This window comes from Cygnus olor, chromosome 11 (assembly GCF_009769625.2).
Source record: "Cygnus olor isolate bCygOlo1 chromosome 11, bCygOlo1.pri.v2, whole genome shotgun sequence".
In the NCBI taxonomy this organism is placed as follows: Eukaryota; Metazoa; Chordata; class Aves; order Anseriformes; family Anatidae; genus Cygnus; species Cygnus olor.
Window position 1 is genome coordinate 3,518,194 of NC_049179.1, and position 13,491 is coordinate 3,531,684.

Here is a 13,491-nt window from a genome sequence, read left to right on the forward strand (position 1 = left end):
CATTACATTTCAGACTCACATTCTTCCTGGATTCTCAAAGTGCATCCTTTGCAATTAATAATGCTTCTTTGTACACGTGTACAAATCTGCCCAAGTGCAGATCTCCCTGTGTGTCAGGAAAAAAAAAAAAGGGAGTGGGTGAGGGGAAGAGTATTTAGCCTAGGTGTGAATTTAGTAGAGCGAAGGATGGGAGTTGATCTACATCCTTTTGTAACTCCTGGAATATCATGCATTCTTGGAGTCACAATGACATGTACATGGCCATATGGGTTTCCTATCTACGTGGCACTTGCACCTAGCCTTATTTTGAAAGTCATTTGTTTGTATATTCATTTAATATCTCCTTCACTTCCTCTCTGAGGGCATAGAAAGAAGGACAGGGGCTACTGGTTTCAGGTTTTTTTAGTATGTGAAGCTGAAATTGAATATAGAGTAGGTAGTAGAATACTTGCTGAAAATTCATGTTGAATGGAATCACTGTTGAAGACTGTTCCTGAAACACTTTGAAAAATGTATTTACCCCCTCTGCGGTGTCCAAATACATTTTCAGCATATACCTATCAAATGAGCTTTCATGGAACAAATTGAAAGAACCTGTAGGATTTCATGAAAGCAAATTACAGTGAAAGGAAGATATATTAAGAGATGTTGCCCAAATCAGAAAGTCTTTCCCCTTACTGTCAATGCATTTAGGTCTCAGAGTTCTGAGACACTTCTCCCTTAAAGGACTGCATTAGGTTCACATGCTGTTACTTGTATCAGTTTTCCTTCTGATGTTTCATGGAAGATTTGCAGAGCTATGTAATTCAGAATTGTCTAGATACCTTCTTAACTTGGTAGAGGGGTTCACTCCTGCTCACTGCGGAATCTTTATCAATCCAAGTAACTGCACAGTGTAGTAGAAAGAAACGTATCAGTGATAGAGTAAAGGCTCTGGTTTTTGCACTCAAACCACAGCTGTCAGCTAAAGAAAGCAAGTAATAGTGACTTGTTGAGCAGAAGCATCTTAGAAGGGCTAGCCTTTACGATAAGAAAATACAACATTTGCCCTTCAGAGTGCTGCAGTGATCACCAGACACTTTGTAAACACTCATGAAGTTGTTGAGCCTCCAGAGAGAAAGAACAGCCCTGTATGAAGTGGCAACTTCATAAAACAAAATGCACATACTTATCCTAAGAATGGAGAACTGCAGTGTGGAAATACACCCTTGAATTAGGAATGCATCTCCGACACAGGACAAAGGAGGACAGAGAGTTGGAATAAGTACAACTGGGGCTGCTCATGTACTTCCAGTAGAAGAGTTTTTCTGGCAGTAAAAGAATCGAGAGGAAATCTTGGGAATTCATCTACCAGAAATACTACTAGCTTAGCCTTGTCTGGCCTTTCTAGCTCTTTAATGTTATTTTAAGAAAAACAACAACAAAATGTAGCATTCACTCAAAAGATAATTTACATGCGCTAGCTCATTGTCCTCTGGAACATGAATCCACTGAAAAGCATGTCCAGGGACGGTGTTTCTGTTTGAGCCAGAAACATAGTGTCAGATAAACCATACATTTTTAAAAATTAGTTTAAAATGCTTAAGAAACAAAACTTAATACATTTTTTAAAACTATGAATACCATAACAGAACTGCAGATAGTGGAGAAAGCCACTTACCTTCTGTTATTAAAAACGTTATATACTCACAGAAAAAGGATGTTGTTAGTTGTTGGTCTTTCAGAACAGACAACAGGTAGAAAAACCTGAAAGAAAATGGTGCTAACACTGCCTTTTATACCTGGCAGCAGAAGGAGCTGGGAAGTGCACTAATGCTCACATGAGGCCAATATACATGATCACCAGAAGACCTTCAGGTTGATTTTACATCAACCTGTTGTTGAATTAATGAGGAATACCTGGTTTGGGTCATTTGTGTAGTACTCACTTATAGTGAGATGCACAAAGCATCTGTACAAAGATGTACATCATGTGCATCATGTACAAAAGGTACAGCTATTCTGGAGGTGACGATATGCTACGATACGCTGCTACTACATGAATAAAAATAAAGGAAAAAAATAAGTAGTAGGATGAGTTGTGGCTGGCAGCAAGTAGGTGTTGGTGTCCAAACTGGACTCTGTAGACCATTCTCTGCTTGCCTGGAAAGAGAGAAACTCATAGAAAATCCTAGTTTTAAAACGGAATTAGGGAAGTTAGTCTGGGTTTTACAGAGCTGGAGGGTGTTACACTATCAGTGGGAATTGCTTAGGCTTCTTTGTAGTTGTTTGGAACTGACAATGTGTCTGTATAGAGAGAAAAAGTCAGATACCTTGTAGACCAGACGTGTTTCCTGTTCTTTAAAACATAGCCATGCTATTAAAAATGTGCATTCTGAATAAGAACTCCTTAGATGGGACATGGTCCTTGCCACTTGAAATGTTGGTAAGTAACGAGAGGATATTGCAGCGTGGGGATGAGGACATGTGGCATATTTGTGCTATATGCTGTGACAGCAGCTGCAACCCCATGAGCTTGCAGGGCTTCCTGGCTGCTGCGCCTGATTGGTAGCTCTGTGTAAATGTCCTGGCCATTTAATATGTTTCCTCTGCAGTCACCTGGATGACATTCTTCCAAGCAATTACATTCTTTTAAAACAGAAAATAGCCTTGTAATAAGTTTTAAAGTTTTGTTTGTTCCACTCAATGTTCCGTTTAAAGTATCCTATATATGCTGTATCCTATATATACATGCCATAATGAACCCCAGATACAGGGCAATATAACAGAGTAGTCTGCTCCAGATATCTCTCAAGGTGTATTAATGGTATGCTTTGTTTTATGCTGATTATGCTATTTGTTACTGCTACTGTATTCCTTCACTAAAATATTCATTTAACATTAAATCATGCATTTTAGAAGCATTAGTACTGTGAATGAATCAGTGATGTGCTTGGCTTTAAAGTTAGCTGAATGTTGATCAGCTTGAAACAATGTATACACAGTTTCTTGGATGTTTTTTTAGAGGTCATGGGAGTTGTCAGTTTTCTGGTAATTTCCAGGCTCTGTTAAAACATATTTTTAAAGTAATACAAAGAATTAAGAAAAACTACTGATCCCATTTTACTAGAGGTGAAGTTGCATTATTTAGCATAAAATTAACTGCACTATCCTTACACTAAAAAATGAGAACTTTGCAGGAAATATGAACAAAGTTGAAGCCCCTTTCAGCTATCTCAATTATGCAGGACTTTATATTAGTCATTCACACTAGCTTGTCTTCTGATCCTGATTTCTTTTATTTCTTTCGAGATGCACATTGAAGCTGCTACGATGCTTTCTTTTACTGAAGAGGAATTCATGAAAGCTCTTGAGTGGGGAAATTATTGATTCAATAAAAAAACCTGTTTGAAATAGAAGTCAGATGATACAGCCTTCTGGCACTAAAAATGTTGGTTAATAAATCACAGTGATTTGTTTTTTGTTGATTTCTGCTTACGTTGAAATTATTTAACTTTTAAAAGCTTGCTAGCTTATGTTGCAGTATCACTTGAAATACAAATTGCTAAGTTGCAAGCCAAACTGTCCATTCTGTGGTAAGCAAAGAGGCACAGAGAATGCAAGCAAGATTCCAACACGGGAACTTTGTTATTTTTTTTTGTTTTAGTATTCAGAAATGTTTGTTAGATAAGGTAATGCTCAGTTAAAAGAGAAGTCAGTGTTTAGTCTTAGAAAATTCCTTATCGCAACAGGAATAATTTAACAAAAGTGTCACGTCCTTTACAAAACATGTTTGGAAATTGTCATTGTCTGTTCTCTGCAACAGATTTTTGGTTTAAGCATCAACAGCTCTTCTGCGAAAACATTCATAACTTGGTTTAGTTGTTCACCTTACAGTGTGAGTGGCAAAAACATACCTGAGAATTGCCCCTCAATATCCAGAATGACTCTATAAATCTGATACACTTGTATTGTTCAAAATTTCTAATTTAGTCCAAGTAATAAAACTTGACTCTGTCCCTGGTCATCAGCTCCTGCTTATGGATACCATCAGGAGGAATGGCTCCATATTCACAGGTGCCCTACTGGCATTATCTCCTTGAAGATTTTATTATGGCATCGTTATAATCAAGGACTAGATAAAAATGTGAGCTGTGTACCTTAATGAAGGGGAGCAATAAAGGTCAGTCCTGGCTGCACAAATCTTTGTCAAACCTCAGCTATTTCAATGTATTCCTCCCACAGAGCAACTTAATAGGAACACGACACACAAACAGTAAGTTTATGTACAGAAGTAATATTATAAAGTGATTCTGACATCAAAATGAGAACTCCCTCTACTTAGATCCTACTAGCAAAGTAACATGAGCTAGCAATGAACAAGTAATTCAGATGTACCATTTGTAAGGAGAAACATTTAGATTAGTATTGTAATAGTGTTATGCAAATATAGATAAATCTTTAAATTAAAACCAAAAATATAGCATCCCAATGCGCTAGTCCATTACGAAATATCCATCTGAATTTACAGTGTCTTAGGGTTCTGTTCAGTTGCTAAAGAAAATACTTCTAAACATTTCTTCAACCCAAACTCAAATGTCCTGTGTAATTGACAAATAATAACTTAATTTCCTACCAGCTGATTGGTGAAAAATGCAGGTACAATATACATTTAAATAAAACTCGCTGTCCATCATATCTTCCAGTCTTAAAATGGAGACTTTTTTGGCAATAAAAAGGAGCTCCTCACTGTTAACATCAACAGAAATTTTCATTAGAAATCAGATGACATCTACTGGCAAACCAGGAGAGGAGACGGTGGAAATTTCATCCCTCTTCAGAAAATGCATTCTCTCTTCTCTTTTGGAAAGCCAACCTAAATTCCTCACCAAGCAGCTTAATGTCATCTTCACCTTTGAGTATTCCCTGCAATAAGGGGAAAGAAACACACGTAGAAGATAAAACAAATTAAAAAGATGATTATGGATCTTTTTGTGTAAGTTGTAAAGCTTTTATCTATCCATAATGCCAGTACTATCTTTAAAAACAAACAGTTCTGAAAACCATCAACAAACTTCAGTGGATGAGTTTCTAATTGCTGCACTCGGTGCTAACATAGAACTGCCGAGCAACTACACTGAAAAGAGGCACTGGCTGAGTTGGGTCTTTATCGCCCCTTAAGTTGTGTTGAAATTAGCCTACACAAAGAAATTATTTCAGAAATCAAGTGATACTTAAACAACTTGAACAGGAATTAGGCTTTGGAAGACTTAAGTGTGTTTTGGGGAAGGGAAGCACTGGAACCCAGAAATCAAAATCTCTAACCCTAATTTTAGTGGTCATACTGAAGAAAAAATAAGTTAACACCAGTACATGAAACATTCATTAAATCTTATTGAAGTTTTTGATGCAGTTGGTTTTTTTTGTAATAAGCAGCTTTTTCATTTTCTTAAAATGCGTATGACCCACAGAACATATCTTGCAGCATTTAGAAAAACATTACAAATTACAGCTGTATTAGAGGCTTCAAAATGAGGCAGAACTTCCATGTTTATCCATTTTGAGTGAAACAGGCATTTTGAATCAAATAGGCTTTTAGATACAATGGACACCTTTCTAGCTGGAAGGGCCTTACTTAAAAACTTACATTCCATATCCCAAAAGCTTCTTATGGGCAAAAAGGGCTGGGGAAGCTTTCAACAAACTCTGTATGCATCAACAGGGCAAGCAGTGATACAGCAATAAAGAGTATTTTTCATTGCTGCCTATTTCAGAAAAGGTGAACACGTGAGAGCTGACACAAGGACACCCACTGACTTCAGGTAATTTACACAGTTAAACAACCTTACCTTGAACTAGCCAAGAGAGAAGTGATTTATAGAAAAAAAATCATTTAAAGCATTTCAAATACAGTTCACTTACTCTAGGAAGATAACCCAGTAATTTAGATGCGTGCTCTTTCAAGAGTTTCTGTCTCTCTTCTTCAACAATTAGACGAATGTTTTCTTGTCTTTTCTCCTCTAACTGCCTTTCTTCGAGTTCACGTTCCTACAATAAAGAAGTAAATTTTCTTAACCATTGAGTTTCAGCTCTGTCAGCATTTATTTCCCACCAATATATACTATACTTATGGAGACTTTTTTTAATGAAGTAAATTTAGAACTTTTAATTAATTTTAACTCCTGGTCATGGGAAAATTAGTTTGAAAACGATGAAAAAGCATATGTAGAAAGGCACTATTTCAACAATAAGTGATAACTACAATAAAAGTCTCAGACAGAATAGAAGACTGAATACCAAGACTTGGGCTATAGTTAAATGATTTAAAAGTCCTTTGAAAAAGTTTGGTAAGTCAAGGTCTGGTTCCTTGTGGACTCTCAGCTGACTTAGTCTGTTCCTGCCTCACTGCTCTAATCCAGGAAAAGAAAAACCAGGCCTGTGTTCTTATGCCGATGACTAGAAATTGCAGTTCATATTGCACGTGCAGTCTGAAAACTACAGCGTAGTATTCCATGGGTGGTTTTTAGTTTATGCCAAGCTTTTTCTTCCTCAGATGCTACCTGGAAATACTTTATCTGAAATCAAGGCTGAGTTTTCCCCTTCTTACATATCATCAGCAGTACCGCCTGATGAAGGAGGCTGAAGTGGGCAACAGTTGTGTCACTGATCATATGGCTCTTGAAGAGCTATTTGCAGAGCATGTCAAGTACGCCACCATCTACAGCTGTTAAAGGCTTTAATCTTTTCAGCTGTAAAAAGTTGTCTCTAAAGACTTCTTCCTTGTCAGCAAACTAAAACAGAGGCCTGCTTTCCACCTCCTGCCCTCAACCATTTCTCTGCAATTACTTTGTCACCTTTCCCTTGTAACAATAGCCTTGTTACATAGGATAGAGAACGTATTCTCATATTAAAATGTTTTGGCTCAGACCAACAGCAAAACTGAACATTTCTCTTACTTTATCTGCAATAAATTGCCTGCGACGGTCTTCAATAAGTTTTTCCACAGCCTTTTTGTGTTCAAACTGTTTCATTCTTCGTTTCTGAGCATTCATCTGTTCAATGCGATCATCCTCTGCAAACTTGGCCAACATCTGTTGTCTGAAGGCTTCTTCCTCTTCTTGCATAGCTTGTTGCGCTATCTTCTTTAAAGCAAATTGCTCTTCATATGTTTGTTTTAAGTCTAGACGTTGCCTTATTTTCTTTTCAATTTCTGCCTATAAAGGAAATTCAATAAAATGCTTTTTATTGAAAATACTTTGGAAAATTCAAACTTCAGCCAATCTACCTGATTTGTCTCATAAAAATTACTGTAGCTGCTACCTTCTAGCATACATGAGTGGAGCAAGCATTCCATATTTAACAGTGGTCTCCAGTATTAACCAGTTTGGCAAGTGTCTTAAGACTGTCAAAATTAAGTCCAAAAAAAAAAAAAAAGAAACTTTTTCTCCATGAGCATGAAGTGGGTCAACAAGACATTCCTCCTGAACAACTCCCTAGGAACAACAGCATTACGTATTATCTGTGTTAGATTTTATCTAAAATCTGATGAGAGACAGAGTAGGCAGGAAAAAGCAAACGGATGTGCAAAAAGCAAGCAGTTAAACTGCTTAGCTTAAACCTGAACTTGCAAGTTACTGTCATGCTTCTTCTTAAGGTAAAATCAATGTATAAAGGGGACCATGAGAGTATCCCAAACCTTCAGTTGTCTTCCTGGTTCAAAGAAAAACAAATACCTTAGGGATGGCAAAGGAAATTTGAAAGACAGAATTTTTCCCCCAAAAACGAAGTTTACATACAAACTGCTTGTCCAGCATGGTACATTTAGGAAATACAGTCTGCTGGAGAGAGACACTTTCTGCCAGAACAGAAAGAAGAAACAACAGAATGAGAGCTGGGGTCATTCAGCCTGGAGAAGAGAAGGCTCTGGGGAGACCTTACAGCAGCCTGCCAGTACCTACAGGGGGCTGCAGGGGGACTCTTTCTCAGGAGGGGTAATGATAGGACAAGGGGGAGCAGCCCTAAACTAAAAGAGGGGAGATTTAGATTAGCTATAAGGAAGAAATTCTTTCCTATGAGGGCAGTGAGGCACTGGGACAGGCTGCCCAGAGAAGCTGTGGCTGCCCCATCAATGGCAGTGCCCAAAACCAGGCCGGACAGGCTTCGGGCAGCCTGGTTTGGTGGGAGGTGTCCCCATCCATGGCAGGGAGGTGGTACCAGATGATCCTTAAGGTCTCTTCCAACCCAAAGCATTCTATGATTCTATGAAATTCAGTTAATTTAATAAACCTGTCAGAACTGAGCTTTTTGCTTTGAGGCAGCTCACATACTAAAATGGGCCTAAGGAAGTCCCTCAAAACCATCCCAAAGTCACGATGAACACAGGAGACTTTGCAAAATCCAAAGTGTAAAAAAAATAAAATCAATCCATAAATTACCCTGCTGCATTGTTAGAAGAAAAGTTTTGGAAATGGGAGTTACTTGGCCTTTGAAGAGCATCCTCAGATGCAGAAGGAACTGCATATGGGATATACTCTCACAAAAACGTTTTTGTAAGTGTCATGGCTGTAGTGACAATTCCCAGAGACTAAAGGAGAGCTGCTCCATCACATAGACATCAGAAGTTAACGGACAGAGGAATACTGGGTAAAATACTGTCCCCCAGCTTTCACCTTATTACTTATTTTCTAGATCAGCAATTCGAGTGGTTTCATTTTCTCTTAAAATTTTCCTATCTGGTCTGTTTAAATTAGGTTAGTTTACCCATAAGTAATCCATAAATTTTATATTTTTCTGCATATACACGTCTGTTTTTATTTTACTAAAGTTTCATCCAGACCAGCTCCACTAACCTAAATCTTCCGCAGCAATAATGGCAAAGTTGCAGTACTCCTCTCCACTTGCATTCTCCCTTAAACGGTTTATGCACATATAAACAGAGGACATGTACTACATATAAAAAAGCGGTATCTGCCAAGTGCCAAAACATCCATACAAGTATCTGCAGAAGTCCAGGCAAAGCAAATTTCCCCCCACCCAGTACAAAGATACTATTTCAGCTACCTGCCAACACTTACCGTCTCCTTCTTCCTCTCTGTCTCTGCTTGTTCTTCCAGATACAGCTCTTGTCGTATTTGTTCCAGTTCTTCACGCTTCTGTTGTTCTCTTTGTAGATTCTGGGCAATCTATTACAAGAAGGAAGGATTTCTCAACAAAAGACAGAAATATACAAAATAATCTTTTATAATATCAAATTTCAATACCACGGCTTGAAGTCTATGCTTTTTCTCCTCCATGTCTCGAACTTTAGCCATCCGCTCTTCTTCTCTTTGTTGCTGACGGCTGGCAAACTCCATGATTCTCTTATTTTCTTCTTCCATCTCTTCCTGTTTCCTCTGCCTCCAGATAGCTTGTTCTTTTTTAAATTTGTCAATATGCATCTGAGTTGCTCTCATTTTTTCTAACTTTCGTTGTTTTTCCCTATATAAGGTTAAAAAAAAGTAAAAGCGCATAAATAGCTATCTAACATACTGCAGTGACATTAAACTGACCAAATGCTCATCATTAACAGTATATTCCAGAGACGAAGATTTAGATGACTCTCCTTACCCATTCAGCAGGAAAACAGATGCCTGAGTTATAAATGCTAATTAATGAACTATCTCTGAAAAGGAATCTCATGTTTAATACCTTTCCTTCCGGACAGACTGAACACATAGGTACTCACTGCTACTCTATTTTATACATGCTCCATCCAAACAACAGAGAGAAGGAAGCCCAATAGCCCAAATGCCTCAGAAGCCCTGAACCTTTTTATTCATTTATACTAAACTCTCACCCCACTACCATCATGCCCTCGCAAAATTCCTTTCTTATCCATGGCCCTAAGACATGGCACACAACATATTTCATTTTTAACATGTATCACGAAAAGGTAGGGACACGACGCAAGGTAGAAATCTGTGATACGCAGTCATTTCCAGCATGACAGGCCTAATGGAAGCACTCCTTGAAAAAAAATGGATTTTGTATCTGGGGAACAAGACCACATGATTGACTGAAATGACAAGAATATTCTGGCTCTTACACAGCAAAATCTATGCAACTGTCTCTCTTGTTACTGAAGTGGGACCAAGAGAATCTTTCTTGAATAGGAATAATTTGTTGAAGTGGCCCTTAGCCTATGAAATAGGCATATACAAGTTAATTTTTCTACATAGAATTATATACAGTTTTAAGTTTAAATTAAAAATAATAAAAATTCAAAGTAACTAACATTTGGTCTTCCTCATAGATCTTCCTTATGATTTCATCAATCATGAGTTTCTCTTTTAGAAACTCTTCATAAGCATCCTGCCTCTTCCTGTCTTGTTCCTCAAGCTGTTTCTCCAGTTCTTGCTGATACATTATTTTCTCCTTGTTTCGCCTTAGTTCTGCAGAACTTTCTTCTTTTGCTACCCTTTCATACTCTTCCTTCATCTTTTGGGCTATTTCAGCATCACGTTTCTACAAGGGGAAAAAAAAAGCAATGTAAGATTCTTTTTTGCTTCCACTTGCAGTGAAAAATTACACAGCATATAAAAGGAATTATATTGCATTACAAAAACAGAATGTTTTCCACCTTAATCTTTCTCTCTCCCTCTACACAAACACATATAGTGCCTTAACATGCTTCATGCCTTCAGTAGAACCCTTGAAGAGAACTCCCATTATCGAAACAACTTGAGAAGAACTAACAATACTTCAAGGAAGCCATATATTTTATTAAGACCAAGTAGAGCGTTCACAATATGAGTGAAACTAGCTCATAATGGCATAGTGACCAGCATGTAACAGAACTATACAGAACATCCTCAATAAAGTGAGGATTTACTTAATTACTCAATTTACTTAAATTCTGCATCAAACATTAATGTAATTAGAATCACCTGCCTGATCACCAACATTACCCTATATGTATATAAAAGTTCACAGTTCTTTTTTGAAGTTACTCAGACATGTTTATGTTTAATAACAGTAAAAAGCATTTTCAACCATCTGCTTCTGAGATAAGGATTCACCACAAAACTGTGTATAATAGTTTTAACTTCAGTAAACACTACAAAAACAGTGAAATAAAAACTATATCCCTTCACATGGCTTAATTCACTACTACTTCGACTGTAGTGGCAAAGCAAGCCTTTTTCTTATGGCCAATCAGTTCTCCACAGCAAAAAACAGATTTCAGTGTACATTGAATTCTTAAACTTAGCGATAATCTAGATAAAAAGGCCAAAAAGAGAAAGGCCAAAAAAAAAGGCCAAAGAAGAGAATTTTTAATACAATCTATACAAAAAGTTAAAGCACTCTGGTGGCTTCTGAGAACAAAATAGGACATGGTTGAAAACTACACGCTAGGATATGCTGAAACTAATTACCATTTTCTCATACTGTATAGCTTCTTTTTCAGCAATCTGTGCAGCTCGCTCCTTATTCATGTAAGCAGATTTCAGTTTTTTTTCTAACTCTCGAAGTTCAAGACTAAGCGAAAAAAAAGAAGTTTATCCTATTACAAGGTATCTATAGGAAAAAAAAAAAAAAACAACTTCCACCACTGAAAGCATATTGAGAGATCACATCTCTTTACAGGAGTTGAAATGATGTAAATTCTCAAACAGAAAGAAACAATGAGACAACCACCGAACAGGCAATAAAACTAAACCACAAATACCAACTGGTTTGAAACAATACTACAATAAGAATTATAAACTGATGAACATTTGCTACTGAATATTATTGTTTCATACTGTAGATCATTGTTATGGTATCCACAATAAAGGTTAAGTAACACAACAGCCCACTAGAAATTAGATGATGCTCTTCAGCTGTGCAAATAAATTACAGATATGTTATTGCATATCATGCGTATGTACAACAAAGGGAAGGAAAAGAAGGATTTTCATGAAAGATTTCTAAAAATACATGCTAAATCTCTCATCCTATTGAGGTCAAGAACAAAATTTCTTGTGTGAAATCTCAGCCCACAGTAACAGAACACAAAGTTAAAATGAGTGCCAGTTTATTTACAGTGCCAGTGCCAATTAACCAGCCAGCCAAACCACTGGAGAACATTGGTGTCTTTGCATGTGCAGCAACTCAGGAAGCTGAAATCTGCAGAGCCCGGAGACAAAAGCTACAGTAGTCAGGAAAGACACAAGGGCTGTTAACAGAATGTTCCCAAAACATTTTAATGGAATATATAACCTGTCCGTAATCCAGAGTAATCACTGCAAGAGTCACAGAACTCCTTTCTTCCACTGATATATTAAAGGACTCCTAACTATTCTGAAACAAGTCTAGGTAATACCTTTAAAATAAGCTTAAATAAGTAATTCCTTGGGAAAGTTTCTTCAGAATGTATTACAGAAAAGGAAAATGGTTTTAGTTTTGTTTAGGTTTTCTTTTATCTTCATTACCATTTTCACCTATGACATCTGTACAAATAAGAAACCTGAGCACGATACTGTATTTACTGTTCTTCTCAACTTTTCAGTAATACTACAAGGATATACCGTGAATTTAACAGATACAGAACATGGAAAGCCAATGATAAAACCAATAAAAGGAAGTTACGTAAAAGATACACTGCTATCTTAACAAAATATTCGTTTTATTTCTCAGGGGAAAAGCCTGATTTTAGATAAAAAAAACATTGCTCAAACAAAAAAGCAGAAAAAGAAAAGTGTCGAAGTTCAAAAAGTTAAAGCCTGTTCTAAAATAGTAAATTGTGTGTATCTGATTTGAACATACTGAGAGCTCCTCTCCATTGCTAGAAACCATCCCACAGTGTAATCTTACTGCATCTGAGGCTCAGTCCAAACTACGTTAAAGGAGGAAAAACAAACAAACAACTGAGAGATGATGCAACAGGCTAAATACTATAGTACCGTTATCAAGGCTGAGTTTGATTTACAGGAACAGCTGATGGGTGAAGATTTCAAAGAAGGCGACCTGGTATTCGAGGCTTTACCTGTTCTCCCGCACTTGCTGCCTCATCTTTTCATCCTTCAGCTTCTCATGCTTGAGCCTGGCCAGCTCAACTGCCAGCCGTTCCTCCTGCTCCAGCTGCTGCTCCCTCTGCTGCTTCTTCTCTTCGTCCTGACCGGGGCAAACAGTTCCCGTCACAACTCGCATTTGGAAGACGACAAATTACAGAACCGCGCCGCTGAACAGCTTTAAACACCCTCGGGACGCTCTGCAAAAGTAACCTCAGGCGACGAACGCCTCCCGCCTGCACCGGCCCCGCGGCGCGGCCCTCACCCTCCGCACGGCCTCATCCAGTCGCCGCTCCTGCTCCACCGCAGCCCACAGCCTGGCCACCCGCCGCCGCCCGCCGCGCTCCTCTGCCGCCGCCGCCTGCGGGCGACAAGAGAGAGACGGTGCCGCCGGGCCGCCGCCCTGACAGACCCTGCCGGGCCACCCTGACGGAGCCCGCCGGCCGGCCGCCCGCCCGCCCTCCCCGCTCACCATCCCGCC

General features: G+C 38.3%; 2 protein-coding genes across 3 annotated transcripts in view; one reads left to right on the top strand and one right to left on the bottom strand.

The window, feature by feature from the left end:
• Positions 1-13,491, top strand: part of TEX9 (testis expressed 9) — a 37,516-nt gene that overhangs the window by 19,194 nt on the left and 4,831 nt on the right. The window contains exon 12 of one of the 2 annotated variants that reach the window (XM_040570670.1): positions 3,292-3,464. The exons of the other annotated variant lie outside the window; for it this stretch is intronic. Coding sequence (XP_040426604.1) covers positions 3,292-3,369 — 78 coding nt within the window. The 3' untranslated portion in view covers positions 3,370-3,464. Of the gene's footprint in view, positions 1-3,291; positions 3,465-13,491 lie in introns of those variants that run through there. 2 annotated transcript variants of the gene reach the window in all.
• MNS1 (meiosis specific nuclear structural 1) lies at positions 3,599-13,485 on the bottom strand. Its single transcript, XM_040569671.1, has 9 exons — positions 13,276-13,485; positions 12,986-13,113; positions 11,394-11,496; positions 10,253-10,482; positions 9,240-9,456; positions 9,054-9,161; positions 6,936-7,193; positions 5,902-6,027; positions 3,599-4,905 (listed from the first exon to the last, which is right to left on the bottom strand). Exons 1-9 carry the CDS (start codon positions 13,483-13,485, stop codon positions 4,807-4,809), a joined length of 1,479 nt encoding a protein of 492 aa, XP_040425605.1. The 3' UTR covers positions 3,599-4,806.

What these genes read in the sequence shown, in the direction of transcription:
- MNS1 (XM_040569671.1), bottom strand. Translation starts at nt 13,485, where the DNA reads ATGGTGAGCGGGGAGGGCGGGCGGGCGGCCGGCCGGCGGGCTCCGTCA. An exon ending in TGGATGAGGCCGTGCGGAGG is followed by an intron (nt 13,114 to 13,275) that starts GTGAGGGCCGCG and finishes TGCCCCGGTCAG; the next exon opens with GACGAAGAGAAGAAGCAGCA. An exon ending in ATCTATGAGGAAGACCAAAT is followed by an intron (nt 9,457 to 10,252) that starts GTTAGTTACTTT and finishes AACCTTATATAG; the next exon opens with GGAAAAACAACGAAAGTTAG.